The 14,591-nt window shown below is 43.5% G+C and overlaps 2 protein-coding genes across 4 annotated transcripts in view; one reads left to right on the forward strand and one right to left on the reverse strand.

The window, feature by feature from the left end:
• Window positions 1-5,877, forward strand: part of LOC147195277 (netrin-G1-like) — a 45,854-nt gene extending 39,977 nt beyond the window's left edge. For 2 of the 3 annotated variants that reach the window (XM_086129804.1, XM_086129805.1), the window contains exons 6-7: window positions 141-185; window positions 4,748-5,877. In XM_086129804.1, coding sequence (XP_085985930.1) covers window positions 141-185; window positions 4,748-4,974 — 272 coding nt within the window. In that variant the 3' untranslated portion in view covers window positions 4,975-5,877. The remainder of the gene's footprint in view (window positions 1-140; window positions 186-4,747) is intronic. The other variant, XM_086129807.1, reaches the window with a different exon arrangement.
• LOC147195275 (collagen alpha-1(XI) chain-like) overlaps window positions 1-14,591 on the reverse strand; it is a 164,993-nt gene that overhangs the window by 145,267 nt on the left and 5,135 nt on the right. The gene's annotated exons all lie outside the window — the stretch shown is intronic.

Raw genomic sequence — 14,591 nt, forward strand, 5'->3', positions numbered from 1 at the left:
CTGCTCCTCCAACGACGCTCTGCAAATGTCCTCGATTCGTGCTCATGGGAACATGCGTGCATGCTGTCCCTGTGTTTCAATTGGCATGCCCATTGTGACTCTCCGGAGTGATGTGTAACATTTCCCCCGTCTTTACGCAGATCGAGCAAACGCGTCATCGCTTGGCGTCGCAAATCGTAACCAAGGTAGGCTTAGAGGCTTTGTGACTTCAGCATGCCGATGAAGAAAAAAAAAAAAGCAACACCCCCCCCCCCCCCCCCTTTCCTGTAACAGAGCCATTTTACGCCTTTCTCTGTATCTGAGGGCGGAAAATTACCAGATCAACGTCACGGTGCCCTTATTCTCCAAATGGGACCGACTTCGAAAGGGTGGCCTGGCAATTTTCCGCTTTCGACGGTACGAAACCGGACCAGGACCGTGAGGTCGACTTCCCCCTCGTAGTTCAAAAATAAGGTTTGAAGCTTGGCTTAAGATTTCAAACATGGGTGGGTGTTTAAAGTATGTTAAAGACCGCTACAAGATCTTAATCATAGGTTACGGTTTCAAGCCAGGGTTAAGGTTTTAAACATGGGTTTGGCTTTCACAGTTGGGATTTAGGGCTGGGTAAAAACTTCCAACCAGGGTTAGGGGTTGAAAGTAGGGTTTCAAGCCAGGATTAGGGTTTAAAAAAAATAGAGTTCAGAAAAAGAGGTTCAGATTTTAAATTTAGATTTAAAACTTAAAATGTGGAGATCTTCTCCCATGAAAAGAAAGAAATCGTTCAACAAACAAGCAGCGCTGTTGTTTGCCTTTGAATGCTGTTTGCCGGTGGCTGTCATGTCTCACTGCAGAGGGGTGGAGGCGGCGGGGGCGCCATCAATAATCAACGTCGGTGCCGGCAGTCGTGATGAACGGCGACGCATTCACGTTAATATGATAACGGGAGAGGCGCGGCCGAGAGCGCGGGGTTTCGGCTTACCCGGACATCATGGCCAAAGTTATCGATCCGACGTCATCAAGGCAAACGGCGTCCAATTAGAAGATCCTGGATCTGAAAACTGTCTCTCATTATTTACTTGCACAGGGGGGCATCTACAGCTTACCGACGGGGGGGCATTTGGAATTATTGATGTGTTGCTCGTAATCTTTTTAGTCCCAAGTAAACGTATTATCTATCACCAGCAATGGGCTTAATCAGCCATTTGTTGGAAGGGATTCCATCAATAGTCGCGTCTGAAAGCAGTCGAGGCAAAGTGGAGCACGCTGAAAGCGGGGAGGGTGGGGGGGGGGGGGGTTCCTCAGTTTTTCTGATGGAATTCCCTTCTAATTCCGGCAGCGGCATAACCCGAAATCAGACCGACGAGATTTTCATATTTCCTTGACACTGATGACTACTTTCCTTTTAACAAGAGCTTTTGGCGTCATTTAAAAAAAAAAAAGCACAAAAAATGTGAAGAAGTGAGATTGTGAATAGCGAACCACTGGTCACTATCGTACCTCACGCGTTCATGTTCCAAAAACTGAAAAGCTCATTTTGACCGGTGATACCCTCCCTCCCACAAATTTGCCAAAACAATGCCCGGTCTTCAAAAAAAAAATAATAATAATAATAAACTACCTTTGTAAATGGCTTTTGTCAAGGGAGATATCTTATTTGTTCAGTTGACAAAAATCTGAGGCCTGGGCCACCAAAAAAAGAAAAGTGATTATGCCGTGGTGGCTATCCGATGACTCGGAAATATCGGGGTAAATATGACCTCTTCTCGGATTTGCGCTTTTAGCCAACGCCGAAGCTGCTCGACAATAATGGACTTGCGAGTTGTTTTGCTGCAGAATGGTGAATCGTAGCTTAGGTACTCCTCATCTCTCAGTCAACCTTGGAAATTTGTAGACGCGTGGGATTGAAGGCCAAATGTTTGTTTGTTTATTGTTTATTGAGCCTTGAGCATATAGTATACACAATAACAGGTTGACAAAAGTCAAACAAAAATTATGTAAGGAAAATTAGAAAGTAGATAAAAGTAGAAAACACACATCATCACGGTTGTATGCTCAAGGGAGTAGGAAGAAGTAAGTAACTTATCTAGTCCTACCCCTTATTTTGTAACAATTTGATTTGATAATTTTTCAAAACAAAGAAGAAAAGAAAATCTACATATCATCAAATGCTTTTACCCTTATGTATACTATACTATTCTATTTATACACCTTTTGGTGTATAAATAGATAAATAGTATAAATAGTATCATAATAGTATAAAATAATAAAAATAGTATAATAGAATAGTATAAGTGTATAAATAGTGTTTATATAGTTATTCTTTCTCCTTTTGTATTCCAATTTTCTGATATTCATTATAGTTTTCATTTCTTGAATACAATTGATAAGTTGATCAAATTCAAAACAAGAACAAACGGTTGTCTTACTATATTTTACATGTATATCAAATTTATCTTTTTAGTTCTGATTCATGTCGTTTTTTTGTACTAATCTTTTGAATTTGTTTTTGAACTCCTCCAACGATTTGCTCATTTTCAGGTCCGTTTCAAGCTTGTTCCACAAGTTGACACCTATTACTGATACACACCTTTGTTTGATGTTTGTTCTTGTTCTGGATTTTTTGTATTGTTTTGTACCCCTTAGATGATAACAGCTCTCTCTAATTTCAAAAAGCTGCTGGATATTTTGGCAGAGGAGATTGTTATGTACTTTGTACATTAATTGGGTAATCTTGAAGTCAACCAAGTCGTAGAATTTCATTGTGTTTAATTTGATGAATATTGGATTTGTGGGTTCTATATATTTAGACCTATTGATTATTCTGATTGCTTTTTTTTGTAGTTTTAAAACAGGGAGTGTGTTTGTTTTACAAGCTTTTCCCCATATTTCTACACAGTAGGTCATATATGGGAGTAATAATGAGTAATATAGTGTATACAAGGAGCTCTTACTCAACACATCCTTCGTTTTGTGGAGTATCCCGATAGTTTTGGATATTTTTTTTATAATGTTATCTATGTGTGGCTTCCAGGATAGTTTTGTATCTATTACTAGTCCAAGAAACTTATTTTCATAGACTTGTTCTATTTCAATTGAATTTATCTTTATTTTAACTTGGTCTTTGATTGGTCTTGTGCCAAAGACCACTAACTTATAGTTTATAGTTATTTCTGTCGAACCAGTTTTTTAATTTTGTCAATTCATTTTTCACAATTTTCAGGAGTTGTTTCATATTTTTTCCAGAGCAGTAAAAGGTTGTGTCATCGGCGAATAGGACGGATTTGAGTTGATTTGATACCCTACAAATATCGTTTATATATAAAGTGAATAGTTTTGGTCCAATCACTGACCCCTGAGGCACTCCATGGCTAATCTTCAGTAGATTGGATTTTTTGTTTTTGAACTGCACATACTGATATCTGTTTTCTAAATAACTTTCAATCCATTTATATGCTGTGCCTCTGATGCCATATCTCTCTAATTTATTCAATAATATAGTATGGTCTATAGTATCAAAAGCTTTTTTTCGATCAAGAAAAATCCCGACTGTATATTCTTTATTATCTATATTAGTAGCTATTGCTTCCACAAGCTCCATTGCTGCCATTAAGGTGGTCCGTTTTTCTCTGAAGCCATATTGATTTTCACTTAGTAGCATGTATTTACATATGAAGTTGTCAGGTCTGCGAGAAAATAATTTTTCTAATATTTTTGAAAATTGTGGTAACAGTGATATTGGTGTATAATTTGTAAAGAATTGTCTTTCCCCACTTTTAAAAATTGGAATGACTTTGGCTGTTTTCATTTTTGATGGAAAAATACCGTCTTTAAATGACAGGTTGCATATATATGTAAAGGGTCGCACTACAAATTCTATGATCTGTTTTACTATTGACATATCAATATTAAAACAGTCAGTTGACCTTTTACTTTGATATGTTTTTACAATATTTAATATTTCATTTTGAGTCACAGCAGTCAGAAACATTGTGGAAGGATTTTTTTCTATGTATTTATCTATTTCAAAAGAATTTATTGGATCAGGAATTTGTTTTGCTAAATTACTGCCGATATTTACAAAATATTCATTAAATTCATTTGCTATTTCTGCAGTTTCCTCAATAATGCTATTTTTGTCTTTCATAAAATACTCCGGATAATCTACTTTATTAGAGTTATTTCTAATTACATGATTTAAGATTTTCCAAATTTCTTGAGTGTTGCTTTTGTTTTGTTCTAATAATGCATGAAAATGGTCTCTCTTGCTAGTTCTTATAATGTTTACTAGTTTGTTTTTATACGTCTTATATTTTGTTTCGGCTTCTTTAGTTCTGGATTTTAGAAACGATTTGTATAGATTGTTTTTCTTTTTACATGCATTTTCTCTATACTCACTACCTGCACTCAAGTCGATTTTTCTGTATTTGTTTTTGACAACGTTTTTGGTATCCATTGTCTTCCCCACCTCCCAGCGCTGAAAATGAACACAGCGGGCCGCCTCACAATACACACGCAGCTTGATTCATTAATTTGACCTCATGGCTTGGCCGCCTTTGCCCCTCTTTTGTCTTGCTGGGGTTTATTTGTTCCCGCTTTCCCACTCGAAAAATGTCTCGTAAAAGTCCTTGTCCCGACCTCCCTCGAGAGCTGGGGTGACTCAAGACGAGACGAGAAGAGGCAGCTCGTGGCCCCGCGGAGCCTCCCGTTGACACGTTCCCGACTGATGCGCCCTATTTTGACTTTTTTTTTTTTTTGTGTGTGTCCGCAGCGCGCGTGTGTGACAACGCTATGCTACGCTGTCAGAACGGTGGCACGTGCCACCACCACCAGCGTTGCCACTGCTCCCCGGGCTTCACCGGTGTCCTATGCGAGAGGGCCCGCTGCCAGGGCCCCGGCGAGTGTGACAACCAACTGTCAGGACGGGCCACCCGCCGCCATCTCGCCACTCAGCGTTTTGTCCTCGCCTCGCTGTTACTGATTTTTTCTCTTTGCTGAGTAACCAAAACCCCTAAAAAAAATAAATAAATAGATAAAATAAAATAAAAAAGGACATGATCGCAACGAGGCGGACCTCTGGACAGGGTGGACCTCAGCGACCTCGCGAATCTTTTGTACGTGTCAGGACGGCATCTCGGAGTAGTACGCGAGATGGACTGATGAAACGTCACCGCTGTCTTGTAATCTCACGCAGGAAACCACTGTTATATGGTGTGATTTGCAGATCGTTGGTCGGAGCTACCCGCAAACTGTATAAAGCTACACATGTTCTTAGAAATATCAGAAAGAATAGCGCAATGGGGTGTCAACCGTTGACGAAAATGTACAAATCTTGACCTTCCGGAGATTTCATAACCCTTTCACGAGCTGGTGTCAGTATCTCAGCCCAAAATACAGACTTCCTTTTTAGGATAGACCAGTCAGATGAGCAATGACAAATAGAAGGATGGCGTGTCAGAAACGTTCTCGGACCGGTGTTGCAAATGATAGCGTTCAAATCTGATTCACAGAAAGCCATCGTTGTCATCAGAGGGACACGTTTGGGTGACTTGAAGATTTTCGTGACGACGGGGCAGCGGGGGATAGCCGAGTGCAGTGACGCCAATCCTGGAACCTTTCTGACACACCTTGTATGCCCGTCATCGCAACAGACAACGAATGACAAAAATTCCAAAGCCTTTCCTTCCGCTGTACATCGTCGACAACATGCAACGCAATTTGAATGGGTACGGAGCAGACCCCAAAATGCCTTTCAGACTTTGGCAGCAATACTGATTCAATCCAGAAAAGGAGCCACAGCAAAGAACCAGACAGAAGTTGTTAAAAGAGGGAAAACAAAATAAATGACCGTATTTTCCAGACTAAAAGGCACACTGGATGATGTGGCGCACCTTCAATGAATGGCCTATTTTGTCTTTTTTTTTCCCTACATTGCGTGCACCGCTTTATAAGACGCAATCTACAATGCATCCACTAGATGGAGCTGCGCTCAAGGAAACACCAACAGAACGATCAGATGTCAGTAAAAGTTATTTCATAAAGCAGCGGCACAGTTCACTTAACCAACAGCAAGTTATAACGTTGACTCGTTGAACTCTCTCGCCGCCGCTCTTTATCCGAGTTCAACTGCGTAGCCGATCGCCTTCAGTTTGAACTCCGCGTTGTCGGCATGGAGCCATTTTGGGGTCGAAATATTACCGTCATGATCAGCCACAAAGCGCATCGCATTTTAAGGCGCGCTGTGAGCTTTTCGGAAAATGGAAGGCTTTTAGGTGCGCCTCAGAGTGCGGGAAATACGGTAAGCACTTGGGTTTTCTTTTCGACACAGGCTCCTGGTACAAACTCTCGACAGCCAATTTACAGCAAGAATGCAGCAATCTCCGGTCGTTTTGTAAATAGAAACCCCTTTCACGCTGTTCTCACGCATTCAGATGCGGTCATTCAATGTCGGCAGCAGTGTCTGGGAACGGCCATAATTGCTTTCGACGTACAAGGGCGCCGTGGGCAGTCGTGTTCAACTTAAGACTCTGGTCTTGGCGGCGTCCTACTATCGCTTTACACACTGGTGGGCATTCCACCTCCGTGAGGGCTCCGATAATAAGTCGTATGGTGGTAAATTCACGGGGCGACTTCAACCCGCCATTTTAAATCGACATGTTTACACGTACGGGACAGCGAAGCACGACAAAGACAGCTAAGATGGCGAGGGTGAAAGGGGCGAGAGACAACTGCAGAATGGACTTTCTTGTCTTTGCACAACTGCTGTCATTCATTCTTTGATCTAACGTCAGAAGATTGCAAGTTTGTAGGTCTATTCCGACATCGCTACTTTACACACACACGGGACAGTGACACGAGAAAACAAAAAAAAAAGTCCTGGCTTAAGATGAGAAGTAGAAGGTGACATATGGGCTCTACATTGGTGTAATGTCACTCTGGTTTTGCTTTCAGCCTGGGGAGACTTTCACACTGCCTTTGTGGTTAATTGTCACATGGCCGGCGTAACAGAGTCGTCATTTTATCGCCTGCACCTTTCCAGTGACAATGCCGTTCAACACAAAAGGGTGAAGGCAACCAGTCTGGGATGTCGCGCTTGACACTGATCGCGGATCGGGGGGAAAAAGCCGAGGCATCCGTGGCCTGTGAGAAAGAGTGGAGTGATGCGTAGATGAGATTCTATTGGTGTCCTAATGACGTCAATCCGGCTTGGTTCTCTGCCAACGTGAAGCCAAACGCTGAACTCGACCGGTCCTAAAAGCCGTACCCCCTACCAGCCCTGGCACCAGCTTGGCATGAAAAGGGGACACTGGATGCGACTGACTGCAGAATGCAGTCTTGCATTATCTGCTGGCATCTCCGTGTGTTGTCTGGCGAGACAATTTCATGCCGGCGTATGTTTTGGATGAGTACCGCACTTCCACTGAGCGTTGAAATCGTGTGACGTGCGGAAATCCGAAGAAGTTATTCGACGTCTATCATTTTCCCATATGATCGAGACTTTGTGGGAAAATCCGAAGGCTGGAGAGTCATATATGCCAACTAAATATGTGGACAAAAACATCTTCAAAGGCATTGTCTCACTTGCTTCCTGACCTTTCTTGTTCTCGTCACTCCTTTGCCTCCCCTTCTGTGCTTCTGGTGACACTGGTGATATCCCAACCACATGTGCTACAATGGAGACCATCGAATAAATCTATAAAATCGCTTCGTATTCATGTCAGAGTGCGGGGCTGGGTAAGGAAGTTGTATCATAAGTAATAAGTGTATTTAATTTTTGTACAAAAAAAACAAAACATATTTTCATGAATTTGCCAAGATGTGTTGCTTGTTTTCTATTGCGGCGGGCAGGCAGACGTGGACTGCGTAACGAGTTTGGTTGTATCGTTTGTTTGCTTATGTGCGCGCACACGGTTCTCTTTCAAAAAAAGAAAATGTTTACACACTTACAGAATACACTTCTGCCAAAGGGGAAAAAGGAAAAACTGTCTTGTCTTGTTGTTGAACGTCGAGCGTGTGTCGTCACGTGTGTGCGAATCGGTAAGTGTGTTTTTGATATTCCAAAGCTGCGTTGCTACGTCCAGTGAATCAAGCTCCATTTCGTGACCCATCCCAATTGGACATCAAAAGTCACACAATGCAGCATTTGATTCGTCTGCGGCAAGCTAGCAAAGCTAACGTAGCGCTCGACATCTGCACTCGGTGCTCCTTTTTGCTAAACGGCACAAACGCATTCAAACGCAGACTTGAATGCAGACACCTGTCACGGAAGAGACAAATAAAATCCTCCGTTCGCAAAAAAGCCGTTCGCTACCAGCTCTCACTGAGAGTCCGATCAAGCTCGCGGGAATCGCAACTAAAACAGTCAATGGGTACCGACCAAAACAGCAGCACAAAACAAAAGGCATAAAAATGGACCGACAGGTCACAGAAGAACCTGAACCGAGTCATTTGTTCACAACATCAGGAACGACTGATCATCCTTTCAAGTCCAAATAACTTCCACCACATTCAGCGTCACGATGACGCCAGTTGAAAATGAGTTTTTGGAAAGGTGCGCCGATGTCTCGAAAATGTGTTTCGTGGAAGTTTAGTGTCCGCTCCAACATTTGAGCTTGAAAGCGTTCGATGATGTCGGCTCATGTTAATGCGAGCCAAGAAGGACCTCCAGTGCAAAGTCAGTGGTGAGCTCCCGGCTGGGAATCACGACTAATCCTTGAATGAAAATGGAAGAAGTGGAGGGAAGTCGGAAAGACGGCGCCCCGCTGCGCGAGCCTTCATGTCGCTGATGCGCTGAGGGAAAATTAGCTTGAATTCAAGGAGGGTCAATGAATAAAAATGAAGTCGCATCCCACCGGGTGGCATATTGAGTGCTGAGACCAATCTTATTTGAGAGATTCATTTGCCTCTCGAGGGTTGTCGCGAAACACCTTTCTTGAGTCCACTGTAAGTGCCTCTCATTAAATTGTCCTGTCGGCAAAAATGGAGAACGGCTCTTTTTGGAATTGTAAAATAATAATAATTATTTGGGGGGGGGGGCACTTAAAGCTGAGCAGGATCGGATATTAATTCAGTGAAGCGTTTTATGTTGCTTGAGACAGGAGCGTCATTTGCATTGTTTTAATTTGCGCTGGAATATATTTTAAAAAAAAAAGTGTAGCAGTAACTTGGTAAGTCCTTGAAAAGTTGAATGTTCTCAGAGTACAGATGTACAAACTCTGCACTTTTGCATCAATAAAACCACTGTCATGTGTCAAAGTTCCAAAGACAGGTTTCGGAGCTTGTGTTTTTTTTTTTTTTTAAATTTCGTGACTTCATCATGATCCAAAATAACAAATAAAAAAGCGTTTTCATTTTTCAGCTGAAAAAAAACAAAAGCACAAAATCTCTTTGCCCTGCATCGGTCAGTTCGGTTAAGTGCTGACACTGGAAAGCAGGAGTCATCAGATTTTTTGAAACCGAGAGCTCGTTCTCAGGTTTGATTGCTCCTAATTTGCTCCAATTCCCTTTCGTGTTATTATTACATGACAATATCAAGAATTAATGAAAACACAGATCATGGTGATGATTTCTCACAATGAATCAGAGAGAGATCATTGCAATGCAACACCTTATTTTTATATATTATTCCATTTTTTCCCCGAATTTGGGCACTTATGTAACAAATGGCCACCAAAAAAAAAAAAGAGAGGCTAAAGGTGGGAATATACACGAGAAATCTCCAGCAGATTTGACTCCACTTTTACACATGTATTCATCCATTCAAACGCAAACGTTTTGATTTCTGAATTATTTTTTTTAATTTACAAACGAACACGAGTCATTTAAATCCGAAATTATTCTAATGATCAAATGATCAACTCAACAAACCAACATCAGTGTCAAATATGTTATTTTTCCTCCCAGTTTTGGACATCATTCGACAGATATGTGAATATGTTTCGCTCGCTAGCAATGCTAGCAAAAAAGTGACATTCAAAATTTGTACACTGCTGCAAACTATCGGCCATACTGGCGCTCTGTTTTCCAGCCTGGAGACATGACAAAATTATTCGCAGAAAGAATGATAGTTTCATCAACACTGACAAACCAAGATTTCAACATCAGATCAGCATAACAATGGTGACGAGTAGGACTTTGTTGCGGTTATTTGGTTCTGAATTCAGAGCAAATTGAATCAGCAAACTTGCTCCTGGTCCAACGTATGCCATAAAATCTCTCTGAAACTGGTCTGTGATTTAACATTTTAGCTTGAGGCCTCGCCGCATAAAGTGGCCCGCGCGGAACGTGAAGTGGCACGTTAGCGAGCGCGGCGTTGGTTTTAAGGGCCGACGATTACATTTATGACATGTTAGTGCAATGAAAGCGATCTTTTATGATACTTGATACCCCAGGCCTTCGGGGATGAATCGCTGTTCATGTGTTATGTGAGCCTTGTGCAAGTCAACCGGCCTCCAAAGCAGGCCCAAAGTACTGTCAACATTCCGTACGTAATCAAACATTTTTTCCACATTTCAGGTTAAAAAACAAAAAAACTCATTTTAACCCTTTCCGGGACAGCAGTTACGACAGTGGGCAGGTCACATCACTGCTGTCAAACTCATTTTTGTCGTGGGCCACATTTTAGTTACCGTTTCCCTTGGAGGGCCGTTTTGACTGAAACCATATCGAAAAAGTCAATAATAACGGCTTATTCAACGATTGTTTACATTACTGTAATGAGCGATTTGGGAACAAGAAAATGCTGACAATATGTCTCCGATTTATTGCATACGAGAATTTCAAATTTTGGTCGAGATTTTAGCAAGCATCGTGGAATTTGACATGTTTGATTTGCTTGCGCGGGCCACATCAAATGATGTGGCGGGCCAGATCTGGCCCCCGGTCCTCGAGTTTGACACCGGCGGGTTACAAGGTGCATGAAAGGGTCAAATCAATCAGCCTATGTCAAAACATTATTATTACATATCAGAATCCTATTTATTGGCCAAGTATGTAAAACACAGAAGGAATTTACCGTCCCAGTCGAACCCACCCAGAGAAACTCTACAATGCAGTTCTATAAAACAATCAAATGAAACGCAGTCGATGAGGCGGGAGCATACTTGTGCCGCGTGACCACATATTCTCCCGTTCTCTCAAAGATCCCAAAAGGAAACGCTAGTCGACTTTTCAGTCAGTCGGCAATGTAAATACTCCATTCAGCATGCATATATGATGAGCCTCGCCATATCCCCAGCTCTGCATTTCCTTCCAAAACTCTTTGAATATTAATGGCGCTCCAGCTAAAAATGGTAACGGCCCCCGACTTCTTTCTGGGCTTTTTCAACTTGAAATTAAAAAGTCCCCCGAAACTTGGGAGGCACTCTCGGGGATGTTTACAGTGGCGCTAAGAGAATCCAGGGGGAAATCAAAGCAGCGGGTGCCAAGCTGACGCGGAGCGTGACGCGCGGCGATGAAGACCCGTCGCCGTTGAAAGAAAAGTGCGGCTTTCCGCCGAGGGCGGCGGCGAGCACGGAAGGGCCTTTGACAACAATGTTCAGAAGCGATCCGCTGGCTGACAAAAGATGCTCTTGCCGATGCGTTTGCTTCTCAGGGCATAAGTTCATATTGTCTATGTGTGTCTGTGTCTTTGCAAGAGAGCACTGATAAATAATACAGCGACGCGGAGGAAGCCCGAGTACAATATCGAGACAAAAGTAGTGGGAAACATTCCGTGTGGACGGATGTACGACGCTTTGTATTGTAAGACGAGCATCTTGTGAGATAAGACCATAGCAGATTTGAATGATAATGGAAGAAAATGATTGATGATTTTTCTTTTCTTTTCTTTTTCGTTTTTTCAATCATCGAGCAGAGAGGATGCAAACGCAATGCCATGCAATGAAATATGACGCGATCATAACCTTGAGTTGTAACGCGTGTCTTACGCAACAACGACGGGAAATAAGGCATGATGCGTATTTTCGATTTATCTTCAGGCGGGGTTGAAGTTCACCCTCCCACCCCTCGGCTGCAAAAACAAAAAATCTGCTTTCTCGTCACGACCGCGTCTCCTCATTTTAATACAATCGCCTCCCCGGCTCCAGATGGTAATCCCGTTCGGCGTCACCATCACGGCTCTTGTCCGTTATCCCTCAATGCCATCAAATCTTTCCACCCGGATTGCAAATCGGCCTCGGCCGGGATTGCCGACACCCCGCCCCGTTAAAGAATCATATGTGTATCTGCTCCTGACGGCGTTCGTAAATAAAAGAGCCAGTCTGTCTGCTCGCCTCCCACAGCTCGGGAAGAAATCCGTTTGTCCTCGTTTATTTCAGGCGGCGGTGGTGAGCTTTAATGGTCCCTCTGCCTCTGCACTAACAAGTTGAATTGGGAAGGGGAAGCAATGGGGGGGCGGGGGCGAGTCAAATAACACATCTGTCACCCCCCCAAAAAAACATTTCCTTCAGCACCTTGCACACAGTGTTTTGGGGATGTACAACCTGGATACGAGCGTGTTTTATATGAGAACGCACCTTTAAGTAACTTCAAAACTCCTATTTTAGGAAATCATGCGGAAAAAAATGTCATCATGTCGTCTTTGAGTGGCACTGCCAATTGTGTGAAAAAAATTAATTCTCATTTTAGGGTTGTTATGTTTTTTGGGTATAAGAGCACACAAAACGGAAAAGGCAAACCAACAGGAATGATCGGAATATTTTCAGAGGATGAAGCAGGCACGAGTACAAATGTCTAACTAAATTTTCAGGGCACTGAACTGTTTATTTTCGATAAAAACGCATCGATATAAAGGCCTCCGTAATAATGAACCTAGGCGGAGCTGGTTTAGCAAATGCTTGGAGTGCGCTCGTTGTAGTGAACTCACCATCAAACAAAGAGGCAGCGAGCGTTGCGCTCGTGACCAAGGCGACGCAGGTCGGAAAGGCCGATGGGTCGCCCCCTGCCAAATCGCCATCCGTGAAGAGCGCTGCCACCTTGTTCAACGTGTGCCCCCCCACCCGCGAGTCACGGGCAGCTGCTCGGCCTCTCGCTGAAAGGATGATGCGAGTCAGCTTGCCGGCCAGAAGCGACTCTTGACCTCGGTGCTGTCACTCGTGTGCACGCCGGCGCCGGTTCGCCACGCTCGGCGGGGCACCGTCACTTTTTGACGACCCCCCCCCCCCTACCCTCCACAACAATGATGTGATAAAAACAGAGTCAAGTGCTCTTATTTTTTTGAAAATGGGCCGGCGCCTATCCCGGGTGATTTTGGACAAGAAGTTGGGGTACACCCTGGATTGGTCGCCAGTCAAGTGTCGGGCAGATAAAGACATTTCATTTCACAAACCCCAAAACCAGTGTGGGACTGTAAATTTTGGAGTCTGGTTTGATAATTCATTTTCCTTGAGTCATGGCTGTAGCAAACGAGAGTCGCAATCATGTCTTGGGAAAATGCGAAAAAGGCCCCCAAATCTTCAAGTGATGTTAAGCACATCAAAATGTTGGCCCACGAATGCAAATTCCTCCACCGGCTCGCATTTAAGGAGCGCGGCCTCTGTCAAGCATCAAAGCGCACGAGCACAAACGACTTCAAGAGGGAGTAACGAGGGTGACGAGGCGATAGCAAAAGAAGCGCTTTTCCCGAGCGCCGGCTCATTTGGACTCTTTTGATCACAGAGATCTTAATTCGCATTGCTCGAGATGCAACGGCGTGCCGTATAACGGAGGACGTGTGAACCCATCGCACACATCTTCGCGCCCCCCCCACCCCCACCCCCGCCGATCCGGCACAGGCACTGTTTATGCACAGCAGCGGCTGTTCTTGAAGAAAAATGATGGGCTCGGCAACGCGGGAATCCAAACGAAACAACCTTTACCGAAGTGACAGATGCCCTTTCCAGGCTGCGAATGTCATGCTGCCAAGGAGGAAATCAAAGGCAGGGCAGCAGTGTGAAACTCAACCGACGGACTGATTGTTATTATTATATTGTTTTGTTTTGTTTTTTTGGGAAGGAAGGGAATTCATAATCTTGCCCGCCTCAAGTCAAGATGCTCAGGATTATGATGGTGAAGGTTGAGAAGGCGGCTCTGAGCTTGATGCTTGGCTTTGGAATTCAGCTTTTTTTTTTTTTTTTTAACTGAGAGAGGAAGTTTGGCTGTCGCTGCACTGGGTCAAGCCATATGTTCTTTTTTTTATGTCAAGTATATTTCTGGAAGTGTTGAAGAGGCGTGTTTAGGTGGTGTGTCAGGTTTTTATGAGTTCAATGTGATGGTCGATACCACGTTGAGAAAGGGCCCGGGAAAAAAAAGGGAATTGTTTGGAAATTAACAGTCGCCATGGGGAGTTTTCAAAAGAATTGACATATTCCAATTGCATTCTCACCACTGCTGATCGTTCGGATTCCTTAACAAAATCACCTCGACGTTGTACGGGGGAAGCCAGCGGAAGGGGAGGCCAGAATTGGAGTTCTGCGCTTCCTCTTACGAGCTCCAGTTAGGAGCTGAGCGGCGGCGGCGGCACTGTAGGCCAACCGGAGGCGCTTCCGAGAAGATTGGCCAGCTCCAAAATAAAGCGCATGCCAGTCATTCGGCTGAGATGCAATGAAGGAAATGGATTACCGTTTCGAAAATAAAAA

The sequence above is a fragment of the Hippocampus guttulatus genome, chromosome 14 (assembly GCF_054856545.1).
Source record: "Hippocampus guttulatus isolate MCC_2025c chromosome 14, RoL_Hgut_1.0, whole genome shotgun sequence".
Classification (NCBI taxonomy): domain Eukaryota; kingdom Metazoa; phylum Chordata; class Actinopteri; order Syngnathiformes; family Syngnathidae; genus Hippocampus; species Hippocampus guttulatus.